The sequence below is a fragment of the Felis catus genome, chromosome X (assembly GCF_018350175.1).
Source record: "Felis catus isolate Fca126 chromosome X, F.catus_Fca126_mat1.0, whole genome shotgun sequence".
Lineage (NCBI taxonomy): Eukaryota > Metazoa > Chordata > Mammalia > Carnivora > Felidae > Felis > Felis catus.
In genome coordinates, this window is record NC_058386.1 from 86,713,406 (window position 1) to 86,726,915 (window position 13,510).

The 13,510-nt window shown below is 45.3% G+C and overlaps 1 protein-coding gene across 2 annotated transcripts in view; it reads right to left on the reverse strand.

The window, feature by feature from the left end:
- Positions 1-10,809: 10,809 nt before the first annotated feature.
- Positions 10,810-13,510, reverse strand: part of MORC4 (MORC family CW-type zinc finger 4) — a 51,098-nt gene continuing 48,397 nt past the window's right edge. The window contains exons 15-17 of one of the 2 annotated variants that reach the window (XM_023248882.2): positions 12,644-13,337; positions 12,102-12,347; positions 10,810-11,758 (exon numbers count right to left, since the gene is read on the reverse strand). In XM_023248882.2, coding sequence (XP_023104650.1) covers positions 11,678-11,758; positions 12,102-12,347; positions 12,644-13,337 — 1,021 coding nt within the window. In that variant the 3' untranslated portion in view covers positions 10,810-11,677. Of the gene's footprint in view, positions 11,759-12,063; positions 12,348-12,643; positions 13,338-13,510 lie in introns of both variants that reach the window. The other variant, XM_023248881.2, reaches the window with a different exon arrangement.

A 13,510-nucleotide genomic window follows, 5' to 3' on the forward strand; every position in this document is an offset into this window, starting at 1 on the left:
CAGGGCAGATGTGACAGAGAGAACTGGGCCAAGGGGAGGAGGGATGGAAACTGGTTTTACTCTTGAGGTGTCTAGCTGGCTCAGTCAGTTAAACATCTGACTCTTGATTTCGGCTCAGATCATGTTCTCACAGTGGGATCAAGCCCCACATCAGGCTCTCCACTTTCAGTAGGGAGCCTGCTTGGGATTCTCTGTCTCCCTCTCTTTCTGCCCCTCCTTTGCTCATGCACTCTAAACAAACAAACAAACATAGAAAAGAAAAGAGAAGAAAGAAAAGAAAAGAAGAAAAGAAGAGAAAAGAAAAGAGACTGGCTTTTCTTCCCACTGGGTAGATAAAAAATTCTAGACCTTAATAGAGACATTAAGAAAGCAAGACAGGTGTGCCTTGGTGGCTCAGTTGGTTCTGCGTCCGACTTCGGCTCAGGTCATGATCTCACAGTTTGTGAGTTTGAGCCCTGTGTCGGGCTCTGTGCTGATAGCCTGGAGCCTGAAGCCTGCTTCGGATTCTGTGTCTCCTCTCTCTGCTCCTCACCTGCTCACACTCTGTCTCTCAAAAATAGATAAACATTAAAAAAAAATAAAGACACCCCCCAAACTTCCCAGGGAACCTTAACCTTTTTGTCTTCCCCGGGGCTCCTCCCTGTTCATAACTGTTTCATTGAAGTTATTTAGTAAATGGCTATGTGTTTATTTCTTTTATCCTCTGAACCAGCATTGTGAAGAAGGCAAAACAGATCTGACAACCTCCATTCAGCAAATGGGGAAACAAAGGCCCACACGTAAAGATTTTTTCCCAGGGCCACATTGCTGGTGTTAGTGTCCTAGTCTCGAGACTCCCTAAATAGGACTCTGCTGATCCAATAATTGGAAGAGACTGCCGGGGTCCCCAAGGTGCCAGAGGAAAACAACTTATGGCCAGCAAAGTCACACTGGGGACACATACATTCTCCTGGTCTCCTGTGAGGCAGATGTAGGAGAGCAGGACCAATTCACTGAGTGGGCCACCTGGAATTGCCCTTCCTGTCAAGCTGGCTGGCTGTCATCTGGGGGGCAATGCCAAGCTTACCTTTGAGTAAGACACAACACCTCAGTTCTAATTTCCCTAACTCTGGAGGTGTAAGAGTTTGGGAGGCCAATGATTTGGCCTCATTGGGAGTTAACAAAGCCTAATTCATAAAGATCTTAACCATGGCAACAGTGACAATAATGGGGCCCTGCAAGATTCAGCTTACCCAGCTCCTGGACCTAGCAGGCCTTAGCACACAGGAGTCTGTTATAACCAGTACTGCCTTGCACTCCTGAAGTAGGCCTTCTTTGGTGCAGTGGCTTGGACCCCAGCACCCAAACCCATTTATTTCTAAAAAAATTTTCTAACTGAAGTTTATTTATGTATTTTGAGAGAAACAGAGAGCATGAACAAGGGAGGGAGGGAGAGAGAGAGAGAGAGAGACAGAGAGACAGAGAGAGAGAGAGAATCCCAAGCAGGCTCTGCACTGAGCACGGAGCCCGATGCGGGGCTCTACCCCATGAACTGTAAGAACATAACCTGAGCAGAAACCAAGAGTCAGACCCTTAACTGACTGTGTCACCCAGGTGCATCCCCCCCACCCCAAGCCCATTTGGAGGGAATGGAGGCAGGCAGGAATAGTGTGGAGAGAAAGGGCTCTCTGAACAGAAGTTTAATAAGAGGTCATGTCTCTCGTCTGGCACCAGGAACCCCAGAGTGCTTTAGTGGCCACTAGGGGCTGGAAGATGGGGTTGCTTTGCTGACTGTGTTGTGCTGAGTGGGCAGCAGTCTGGTATGGGCTCTGATGACCCACCACCTGGCAGCCAAAGCACTTTCAGATCCACATCATTGCATTCTCTGAATACCCGGAATAAAGCAGGTCTTTTACAGGAGACAAAATGGAGGCCCAGAGAGGTGAGTAAATTCTCTTAAGTCACCGAGTGTCAGAGTCTGACTATAAGCTTGGAAATTCTTCCCACAGCAACGTGGGTCTGGGATTCTGTCTTGGAAGGCTTAAGAGTGCCTTTTGCTCTTCAGATTCCTGCAGCCATCCTATCCCTGTCTGCTGCTGGGATATAAGGACCTTCGAGGGAAACAGGGCACAGAGCTTCCCTTCATCTTAGGATGGGGCTGCCCTGGGACATCCTCCTTCCTTTTCACCAGGGAAGATTCTACAGAAGAAGTTAGAATTTCATCCTCAACTAGAAGAATCGGGCAAACCCGATAAAGAGCAACTGTTCCCTTTGGCTGGTTGAACAAGAAAATCCTTGCTCTAAATAGTTTCCTGGAAATCTTCCTGTGTCTGAGTCCAAGTTGAACGGCTTTCAGCTCACCCCATTGCCTTCCATCATAAAGTAATTTAGATTAGCCACAACTGAGGGGATAGGGAAGGCCATTGTGTTTATGCCCCAAACTGATGGCTCTGACCCTTGCACAAGGAGAGATGTTTCTGCCCTCCCTCATTCCTCTGATAATAGTGTGACTCATGTTTTCTCCCCCTTGGGGCCCTAGTGACCTACTGCTATGGGATCATTAATGGGGGAGGGGGAGGCTGAAACTGGCTTCTTGGGGGGGAAAAGCAAGTTCCAACTTTCTGAGAGACCTTCCTCCAGCCCTTCAAACATCCATTCAACCAGCTCTCTAGCCAGCCAGCCTGCCCATACCACCTGCACTCTTAATCTGTGTCAGACAATGTGCTGAGGTCTTTGAGTGCAACAAGGATGAACAAGGTTAAGCCTGTGCCTTGCAGGAGTTGACAGATGATCTAGCGGAGATAAGACATGTACACCTGGGGCGCCTGGGTGGCTCAGTCAGTTAAGCATCTGATTCTTGGCTTCGGCTCAGGTCACGATCTCACAGTTCAGGAGTTCAAGTCCTGCATCGGGCTCTGCTCTGACGGTGTTCTCTTTCTCTCTCTCTTTCTCAAAAATAAATAAAAAAATGAAAAAAAGTAGTGTTTAAAAAAAAAGACATGCACACTTAAGTGTGGTCAAGGCATGATACAGTCTGTCCTGTGAGAGGTGAGGGAAAAGTGCCATAAGATAGAGGTGTCAGGGGCTAGTTTAGAAAGGTTTGTAAGTCCCCTCAAATCCCTATCCATATGAAGTGGGGGGTCTGGCACCGCTTGAGCTTTCGGGGGAATGATGACCAAAAGAAACTGCTTCCTGTGACTGAAGGACCATGGGAAATAGAGAAAAAGGGTGAAGAGTAATGCTAATGAGGAAACAGGGTTATACTGTGCAGCTAACCCAGAACCCCTCTGAGTTTGCCTCGCAGGGCTCCTAGGTGGCTGCAATGGAAAGAGTGACCATGGGGCTCGGCACCTTCGCTCTCATCTCCTTTCCTCCGGCAGGTAGCTGGAAATTGGTAGAGGCAGCAGAGGCAGTGTCCTGAGGCCTTTTGTCTCTGGACCAAAGGAGAAACACAGACTGATGTGGAAGGATGTAGAAGAGGGGAGAAAGGAGGGAGAGGGGCACAGCGCTAAAGGAAGGCAAATGAGGCCTTGAAGGGTCAACTGTTCCCTCCCACTCAGCCCCAGGCCCATGGACAGATTTTTTTGTGTCTGTAGCTGCCCACTCTGGGACATAGAGGCCCCAGGCTAGGAAATACATGTGCCCCTCCTGAAGCCTGGCCTTTGCCCAGCTTGGTCTCCCTGCCCAAGCAAGCGGCTCCTAGCTTTGATGTGAAATTCTGTTATCTCAACGGGAGAGAAAACCTCAAACAGGAAGTCCAGCGGGTTATCTCTCACTCTTGCCCTAAGTGGTGGCTCCTCCATGCTGCGATGTGATCACTGATAAAATATTAACAGGTTGTTATCAGGCACAGCAATACAGAAGCTGTAATCTCACCACCCCCTCTGCCTCACACAAGCTACCACTTTCCTGAATATTGCTGCTCAGGAATTCCCAGTTAACTCTTGCCTACAGGTCCCTGCTCTGGGCCTCATTTCTGCATGAGCCAGGTGGCAGTTGTCTTAGGTCTTAACAGAAAAGGAATTCACTCTACACGGGGAGATTATCAGGTTCTATTTCCCGTCATCCCTCAGGTCCCATTGCTCCAGAATGGCGCCCTTGCCACTTCACAAGTCACTTCCTTAGGAGGGCTCTGAAGAACTTTCTTTTTGCAAACATGACCTCGTGGAGATAACACAGAGAGAACACACCTGCTTGCAAAGAGACACATATAATGTGATGCAAAATAAGGTGCCAAATGAGTATAAGCAGTGTGGCAGGTAACCCAGGGTTCAGTGGTGGCTTCTTTTCTCCAACACCACTTTTGGAAGTCTGTGACATTTGACAAAGTTCTATGCTGGTTGTTTGGGAGAAAGGCCAGTCACACCAAAATTACAAGCAGCCTCTTCATTTGCACTTATTTCAGGGATTTTACCCAATGGGACGCAATGAGGTGAATCGGCATTCTCCCACAAAGGCTATCTGCTCCCTTGATTTAAAGGCACTGAGTGTAGGGGCACCTGGGTGGCTTAGTCAGTTAAGCGTCCGACTTTGGCTCAGGTCATGATCTCACAGTTTGTGGGTTTGAGCCCCGCGCCCAGCTCTGTGCTGACAGCTCAGAGCCTGGTGCCTGCTTCGGATTCTGTGTCTCCCTCTCTCTCTGCCTCTCCACCGCTCATGCTTGCTCTCTCTCTCTCTCTCTCTCAAGAACAAATATTGAAAAAAATTTTAAAGGCACTGAGTGCTTTGATGAAAAAGCACATCTGTTTTTCTAGGAAGAGAAGCCCATTCAGTTGTAGATTAGCCCTTGACGTCAGTATTTGCACTAGTTTCTCAGTTTAGTGCTTTTTAAAAAAGAGGCAGAATGAGATGAGTCCAATGGGTTTAAAAAAATGGAACTTGAGGGAGCAGGGGACTTCTCTGAGGAACACATGCACTCTTCAACTCAGTGACTCAATGGCCTCCAATGGAGACAGAGTAGAAATCAAGAAAAGGCAGACAAGATGAGGTGCCATCTTTTTCTCGACAATTCCAGAGGTACCTCGTGTGGTTAATTTTACTTCTCTGTATGTAATAATAAACCAGTATGTTCTCAAGTGTCACTTTCTCACTCCCCAAGAAACTTGTCCACCTCAGCACTGTCTGGGGTGGGGGTGGGGTGCAGAGGAGCCAGTGAGAACACTCACAGGCAGAGGCCAACAAGTCCAAGACCTCCTGGAGTGTAAGAATACGATCTTGATGGCTGTTTTGATATCAGGAAAGCTGCCAAGTGACAGCCCTGAGTGAAAAACCCAGTCAAGAGGAAATGAATTTCCACATTGTTTGGAGGGATATTCGTTACATAAGTGAACGATTTCCTGATCATGAGGGCAGTTAAATATTGTGTGGGATTGTGGAACTTTCTTCCTTGGAAATTCCTGGTAGCGTGGGCTAGCTTTAGCATTTTCTTATCAAAAGCAAGGAGATTAGTTGTTTTCAAGACCCAAAGTATGGTGTAGTGGGAAAAGAGCCTGGGCTTTGGAGTCAGACAAACCTGGGTTTGGTTTGGCCACTGCATGCTCTAGCTCTGTGGCCTTGGGAGAGACTCTTACAATACTTTACACGTTAGTTTCTTCATATGTAAAATGGAAATGGTACCTGCCTCTTACTATGGTCCTCAGCAAGTAATTAACTGTATTCTAACCATATCGGTGACCCAAAGGGTAGTGTCAAAGTCACACCAAAATGTGTGTCTTTGGGGAGCAGGAACAGTTGACATCTGCAAAGGATATGCTTTCCCAGGTCAAAATTTCTCGATATTCCCCAAAAGTCTGAACACCTTGAAGACCTTGAATAGACTTCTGCTCAACAGATTCCATTAACAGAGGCCAGAGGAAAAGCAGACTTGAGAAGTTGGAGAAGAAAGGAGTGGTGATGGCTTTTAGACCTTCATTCAGATCTGTGAAAATCTGAGGTCAAGCAGAACCATGACCAATCAGGTTCTACTCCTAGAGAAAATCTTAGTCCAAGGGAACTGCAAACTTAATGTCCCCAACTCTGGGACAACTGGGGAGGTACAACAACCACTTTCCCCAATTCATAGCCTACAAAGGCTCCATTCTTAAGCAGATTTAGCATAGCCCCCCCCCCCCCTTGCTGGTACTCCCAAGCCCTGGATGCATTCTGTTCCTTAGGCTCCAAGTTAAATAATTCAATATTTCTCAAACCCACTCGGGTGTTGCTTTATTCACACCTCTTCCCCCTACCTAGCCTTGTGACTTCACTTATACTCTTCCCTACAACCTGGAAAATTCCACACCTCTGCCTTTCCAATCTTTACAGGTTTCCATAGCCTTCTGAAATATCAGGTCTTTTGGCGACATCTTCCAGAGCCTCTGCCTAAAGTCATCTTACCTGCCCCTGAGGACTCAATGGTCAGATGTATGAAATGTGTTTGGCGCGCAGAAGGCACGCAAAACATTTGAACTATGCTTATCTACAAGTGGGTTGGGGGTTTCCGAGGATTCACATCAAAACTTTGGACTTGGGGATGGAGGCAAGTAACAAAACACATTTCTTCTGCAGATGCTACTTTACATGAGAAAAATGAATGCTATGTATGTCTCAATGACTAAAGCTTTCATATACCCAAGACTAAGTCCTCTCAAACTGTCTAGTTTATTATCCAACCATGTGCCCTGACTTTGGATTCAGAAAGTATGTTCTCTGAATTTTCTCTCTGCCTAAGAGAAGTCCTAAGTTAGGGATGTCCATGTCATCAAGACCAAGTTATTCTTTTGGGGAAATTACACTTGACTTAGCCTGAGCTCACCCCTAGGTTTCCTGAACATACCCTCATGCTTCACTCCTAACACAGTACTACAGAGAGAGGTTTTATTTAAGTTTAGAGACAGAGCAGAGAGAGAGGAGAGAGAATCTTAAGCTCTGTGCTGAGTGTAGAGCTTGAGCGGGGCTTGATTCCACGACCCTGGGATCATGACCTGAGCTGAAATCAAGAGTCAGATGCTTAACCGACTCATCCACCCAGGTGCTCCCCTGCCCCTCATCCCCCAGAAAGAGCTTTTGACTCATAGTACAGAACTCTAAAACATGTTCTATCTGGGGATTGCCTTTGGGAACTGAGCCTCTGCTTCGAAATGATTGCCCCAGATTATTTGCAATCACCGGACATGGACAAGCATATCTTTCTGCAGAATCTCTGACTTGGTCCCCTGCTAGGTGCCCATTTGTTCATCCAACAAGCAGGTACTGACTTCCTAACATGGGCCAGGAACTTATTTCGTTGAGGCTTGCTCTGTCTGACCTTTAAGGATAGCTCCTCTTTCTTCTCTTGAAAAGAAGCTATTGGTGCTCTTGGAAAAAGGGGACAGAAATGTTTTCTTATTCCCAAGATCTGGTCTCTATAGACTTCTGATTGTATTCTGTAATCCTCCATATTTTAAAATTGCATGCTAGGGAGCTTCCTTTCAATAACATTCAGAGTCTGTGGGAAAGAACACCTGTATTCCCTTTCTCCTTTGGTAGCCCTTTCAATTATCCAAATGAAAACTCAACCAAAGAGAAAACAGTAGTCTGCTCTGGCTCACACCGACTGACCCCTGCAACCTGTTGCACTTACCATTTCAGTTTTGCATCTGCAGATTTTAAGGTTCAGGGCTGTGATCTACCTTGTTCATACCAATTTAGCCAACCCCTTCTTCTACAAATGAGGCACTGCTACAGGCTCTTGAGGTAGATGGAAATATCAAGTTCCCATGATTAACTCATTCATTAAGGATGAATTATTTACTGATTACCTACTATATTCCAGGTACTATAATCAGCTCTGGGATAAAGTGATAGGCAAAAATGTGCAAGGCCCTTCCCCTCACAGAACTCATTAGGGAAAGAGGCAGACAGACATCATGTGTGTTGTGTTTACCACTGTGTATCACACGGCACATTGTAGGTAGCCAGTGAGTATTTGTTGAATGGGTGAGAGTCAACAGCCAAATATGTAACGAACGGCACATTGTGAGAAGTGCCAGGAATTAAAAAAAACAGAAAATAATGATAGAGTAGGGTAAAGAGAGGGGAAAAGAGGCTGCACAGAAGGCCTGAGAAAGTGGACACTTACACAGAGACCTGAAGGATGAGAAATGGGCAGCCACGCCCAAACTGGAGATGAGAGCATTTTAGAAGAGGGAACAGTATGGAGAAAGGCTTGGAGGGAAGTAAGAGCCTGACATTTTTCAGTGGGAAGACCAAAAGTGAGATCTGATGAAAAATAGCAGAAGACAAAGCAGATGAAGTAGGGGGTATGGGTTTTATTCTAAGTGCAATGGGAAGTCATAGAAGGGCTTTAAGCAGGGAGTTATATAATCTGATTTGTATTTTTTTTTAATCTGGCTGTTGTAATAAGACAATCGTGGGAACAAGAGTGGAAGCAAGGACACCAGTTATGAGTTGCAATGATCTGTGGGAGATGATGGTTGTTTGGACTAACGTAGCTGTGGTAAAGTCAAGTCAAAATACTTTGGCAATAGAAAGGACAGACTTTCTGACAGACTGAATGTAGGGGACTACAAAAGAGGAAAATTAAGGATGACTTCCAGGTTTCTACCTTATGTGACTGGGTTGGTGGAGGTGCCACCTTCTAAAACAAGGAAAACAGGGAGGGAACGGTCCCAGGGTGTGTGTGTCACTGTTTATTTTTAACACTTTTATTTGAAATGCCTGCAAGACATGTAAATTTAAGTGTCAAGTAGGTAGCTATATATTTGAATCTAGAGCTTTCTAATAGCAAGACAGGACAAGGAAGTTTGTGGTAAGGGCCTTAAAAACGACCCAAAGCCTACATGTTCAAAGAAAATGTTATGCCTGGCTGGGTTAATCAGAGGAATTGGGGGGGGGGGGCAGGGAGTTGACATTTGAGCCAAAGGAAAGATGATGAGGGAGAACATTCCAGGCCAAGGGAATGGAAGAGCAAAGGTGGAGGAGAAATTCTCAAGGCAGGTTCAGACACTGAAAAACTAATTCAGCTTGGATGGAATGAGGGTTGTGTTTGGAATGTTAAAAAAGGACTCTAGAGCTCACAGTGACAGTGGAGAGGAATTTGTATTACAACTTGATTGACAATGGGGAACACTAGCAAGTCTTTGAGCAGAGGCATAACCTGATGAGGTCATTAAAAGTAATTTCGTGATCGTGAATAGAGTGGATGGAAGGAGTGAGAACAGGAGGAAAGGGGGGCCAGTTAAGGACCTATTCCACTTTTTAAGGCATAAAATAATAAGGACTTAAGTGTTGATTGGGGAAACGAAAAGCTAAAAGGTAAATTATGAAAGACATTTGAAAGGGCAATTATGATTATGTTAACCTAACAGGACAGCCAGGAGGAGGCACCAACTTTTTTCTTCCAGATGTCTTTTGCCTCCACACTATATAAGCTCTGGTAAAGCTGTGTGACACTTTTTAATCTCTCCACAGTGGCACTGAACATTGGTTAAAGGGTCCTCGTGCTGGCCCAGTCTCACTGTAAATAGGTAACAAAGAGGTAGTTCTGGCATGGCAGTAAATGGACTCACACAGGTAACTGTCACCGGAAGAAGCAGTATGGGGTTGAGACCAGGAAATGGGCTGAGAGTAAGCACCAGTAGAGGAGTTAGAAGCTTTCCAACTTTTTTGTTTTAAAGCCCAATTGCCTGTACTCTTTCCTACTTTGCCCCCCACTCACCCAACACACACACACGCATGCATGCATGCATGCGTTCACTCTCCTACAGGCTGAAACTTCAATGCTCTGAATTTTTTCCCACACCACCTTCCAACCATATTGTCCGTATCTGTGCAAAGTCCCACCTTTTCACAGCTCCCGTCTGAAGAACCAGTATCACTGACAGGATAGCTGAATACATTCCCCCTTTCTCAGGAATATTTACATTTAGACAACGGGGACTTCAATATCACAGTCCATCTATCTGACACAGAGATTAACCACATGGCAGTCCACAGCTGTGGTGAGGGGAGCGCAAGGGGACCAGGGGTATCTTTCAGTTCTCATTCTGATGGTGAAGCCTGGCTCTGGCCTCCCCCTACTCCTGACGGTTTCACTACAGTAACTATGATGGGCTTCCTCTCCAAGGAGATAAAATAAGCGTGGGAGAGTCTTCCAAAGTAACCCTGCAGAGGAAAACAGAACAAATATCCAAAACGTTTCTCTGCAGACTAATCCTATTGCAATTGCTTGAGCCCACCTGCCCCACCCCCTTCTTTTAAAATTTCTCCTTTACTTTTTCTTTTTCACGGCTGGCATATTTTTATGTGTCCATTCTTCAACATTTTGTGAAGAGTACCTTGAACTCTTTGGAGAGTACATGCTATATAAATACAATAAAGTAATGAATAAACAAAATGTCTACTTTTACAAGAGTATAGGTTTTACTATTCTTGATAGTATGAGATCAACCCCTTACTCAGCACTAGACCAGGAGTAGGTAGATGGTGTATTCTGAGGAATATCAAATAGATCTCCCTGCTCTAAAATAGCTCCCCGCACTACCTGAAATCTCAGTTTGGTGGTATATATATATTTTTACATTTGTGCCCTGAAGATTTTTTTCAAGAACTCTTTATCAAAATGCAAATACCATGTGAGGGTGGGTAGATGGTCACGATTTGACCTTAGTTTCCTTTACATGAGCCCATCACTTCTGCCAAAAAAACCATATTTTTCACATTCTAGCATCTTCCATGCTTTTGTTCATGTTATTTTCCAGAGGTAATGCTAAATATAACATAAATTATAAATATAAAATTACCTTATATGTTAAACAGAGTCTCTCATCTGATATCTAAATCCAAACCTACTCATTCTTTTTTAAAACAATTTATTTTTTCCAATATAAGAGTAACAGGTTTATTATAGAAAATGTGAAAAAGGCAGGAAGAAAGCAGGAAGAAAAAATACCAACCATGGTCCTACCACCTAAAGAATGACCACTGTTAACAATGTGATCATGCTAGTGCTTTAAACAAATCTTAGTTTAGGTCCCATATCTGATGTGATGCCTTCCTTCAACTTCCTCCCCTTGCTCCCAGAATGCTTCTGTCATGTTTGTACCACTCCCTTGTACAAGTTAGTTGACCTGGTGTGTGTCCTGTGCTTCCAACTAGGTTGTAAGATCCTTGAAGGCTGAAACCATGAGTTATATTTCTTAATTTATCCCCAAACACCTACTGCGTTGGACCCAATATTTGCTGGCTTTCACCTAAATGAATACAAACCATTTAGGAAAGGATATAAAACAGGCCAAGTATCTACATCATGAAAATTATAGCTTTCAGGTCATCTGGCTTGGTGACTATTGCTTTTCTGTTCCTGGAAGTCCTGAAAGCCCATCAACTAGCCTCTTTCTCCACACCAAAACTGAGTAAGAAGCAGACTGAGTAAGAGCCAGGATTTACTCAAAGATCCTCTACATAAGGCATAAAGGTGAGAGAGAGAGAGAGAGAGAGAGAGAGAGAGAGAGAGAGAGAGAGAGAAGGAGGGAGGAGGAATAGAGAGAGAGAGAGAGAGGAGGGATAGAGAGGAGAGAAGAAGAGAAAAGAGAGGAGAATAAAGTAGAGTAGGGTAAAGGAGGGTGTATAGAGTAGTAAGTCTGGTGCTCAATCCAGTATGTGATTTGCCTCCAGCACCGTATACAGGATCCCATCCACTTGTTCTGAGTCAAACCCGATCTCACGAAGCTCCAAGTGAGGGAGGACAGAAGTAAGGAGATAGCTGACGTGGATACGCAGCCGCGTAAGCTTTGCCAAAGCCCTGTATGATGGAGTGAGGGGGCAGAAGAGATGACATGAAGTCATTAGCCAACAACAAAATGAAGCTCCTTACAAACGGGCCTACATTTCTCAACAATTAGGTTTTCATTAGCTAGACAGAAAGAAGAAAGCACAGTGCCACAAAGCACGGGGAGACTGACTGCAGCTCTCTAAGTAATTCCTTGATCCTTAGTGGCCTATGCATTAATTAAGGCTTCCGCCCTTATCTATGGCCAGTGACTGGGGTTCTTCAGGGATGCTTCCCATTAGCACTCACAAGCTGATAACTAAACCCTAGTAATTAACCTTTCTAGGTCATCTCCCTCTGGGGTCCGGTAGGAGACCTGAGCCTTCTGCAGCACTTCTAGGTGTGTCTCTGTCTCCTTCAGTTTCTCTTTGAGCTCCTGCTTTTCCTCCTTGGTTCTCTCCAGCTCAGCCTTCAGAATCTGGAATTCAGCTTGGCGATAGCCCATGTGTTTCTTGCTCCAGTACAAGCCTTCTGTCTCCTGGGTAGTATAGGTCACCAATTCATTTTGGACTTTCTTGAATTCAGAATGCCAGTGATTTCTCTCCTGTTCCAGCTCCTCCACCTGCAGTCCAAGAAACAGAAATTCAATGACCCCCACATGCTATGAGAGTGCCCTGGATTGCCCCTGATAAATTCACTCTGTGATTTCTCTATCCATATTCTACTTATGGGCCTTCTCAATCCCCAAATACGGGAGGGAAGCCCATTTGGGCCCATTCAATCTGAGACCCAGCACAGAATGACTCAATAGCTTCTTGTGTTTAAAGGCCTCAGGACACGAAACCATCAGAGCTCCAACTGTCTGGTCCCTTGGTTAAAATAAGGTCTTATATCCTAGTGTTAAGGGGGTGCCCTAACCTTTTGCTGGAACAAATTCCTTTCGGCCAAAACACGTTCCAGTTTTTCTGTGGTTCTTTTCAGTTCTTCCAGCTCTCTTTGGTTCTTCGTCTTTGGCGTACTGCACTCTCCACTCTCCTCATAACCTTGTCCCTTCTCCCCAGTGGCTGCGGCAGGGGTGTTGACAGAGGCCACAGAGGAATAAGGCACTGGGCTCCAGGATTCAACCACTTTTCTCCTCTCAGCAAGCTCCTCTCTGTTAAAAGGGATCAGCTGAATGGGAGCTCCTGAATCTCTAACACCTTTTGCGACACCCACGACAGCTACAAAAGGTCCTTTGTTCACTTCCTCCTTGTTTATGTTTGTGCTGCCTCTGTTAGACTCTTCTGCTATCAATCTTGGCATCTGATCTTCTAATTCTTCAGGGAGCAGGGACCCCTGGTGTTGGTCTTGGGCCCCTGAATACAGAACAGAGACCTCCCTACTCTGACTGGTACTCTTGCCTGCTTCTGGGTATTCTGGGGAAAGGTACGGTGGTGTGCTTCTCTCGGAACTGGATTTATCATGGCTGTTCTCCCCATCTGGGTAGGTGACAGCTGCCTCAACCCTCCTGTAAGGGCCAGGCATGGAATAGTCTAGAGGAGGTGTTGTCCTCTCACTATGGAGCCTTCTTCGTTTCTCTGCCGGCTCCTCTCCCAGGATCCATTTGTACTTACTGCAAGAAGAAGAGGAAATTAAATTTTAAGCTGTCACAATACAAGCTAAATATATTCTTAATCCTGAGGAGCCTCTCTCCAAATTTCCTGCATTAAAACTGACTTGAGCTTTTATCCACTGAGCATTTCAAGTTAGGAATATAACTCAACCCCCAAACTCCAAACCCTTCAA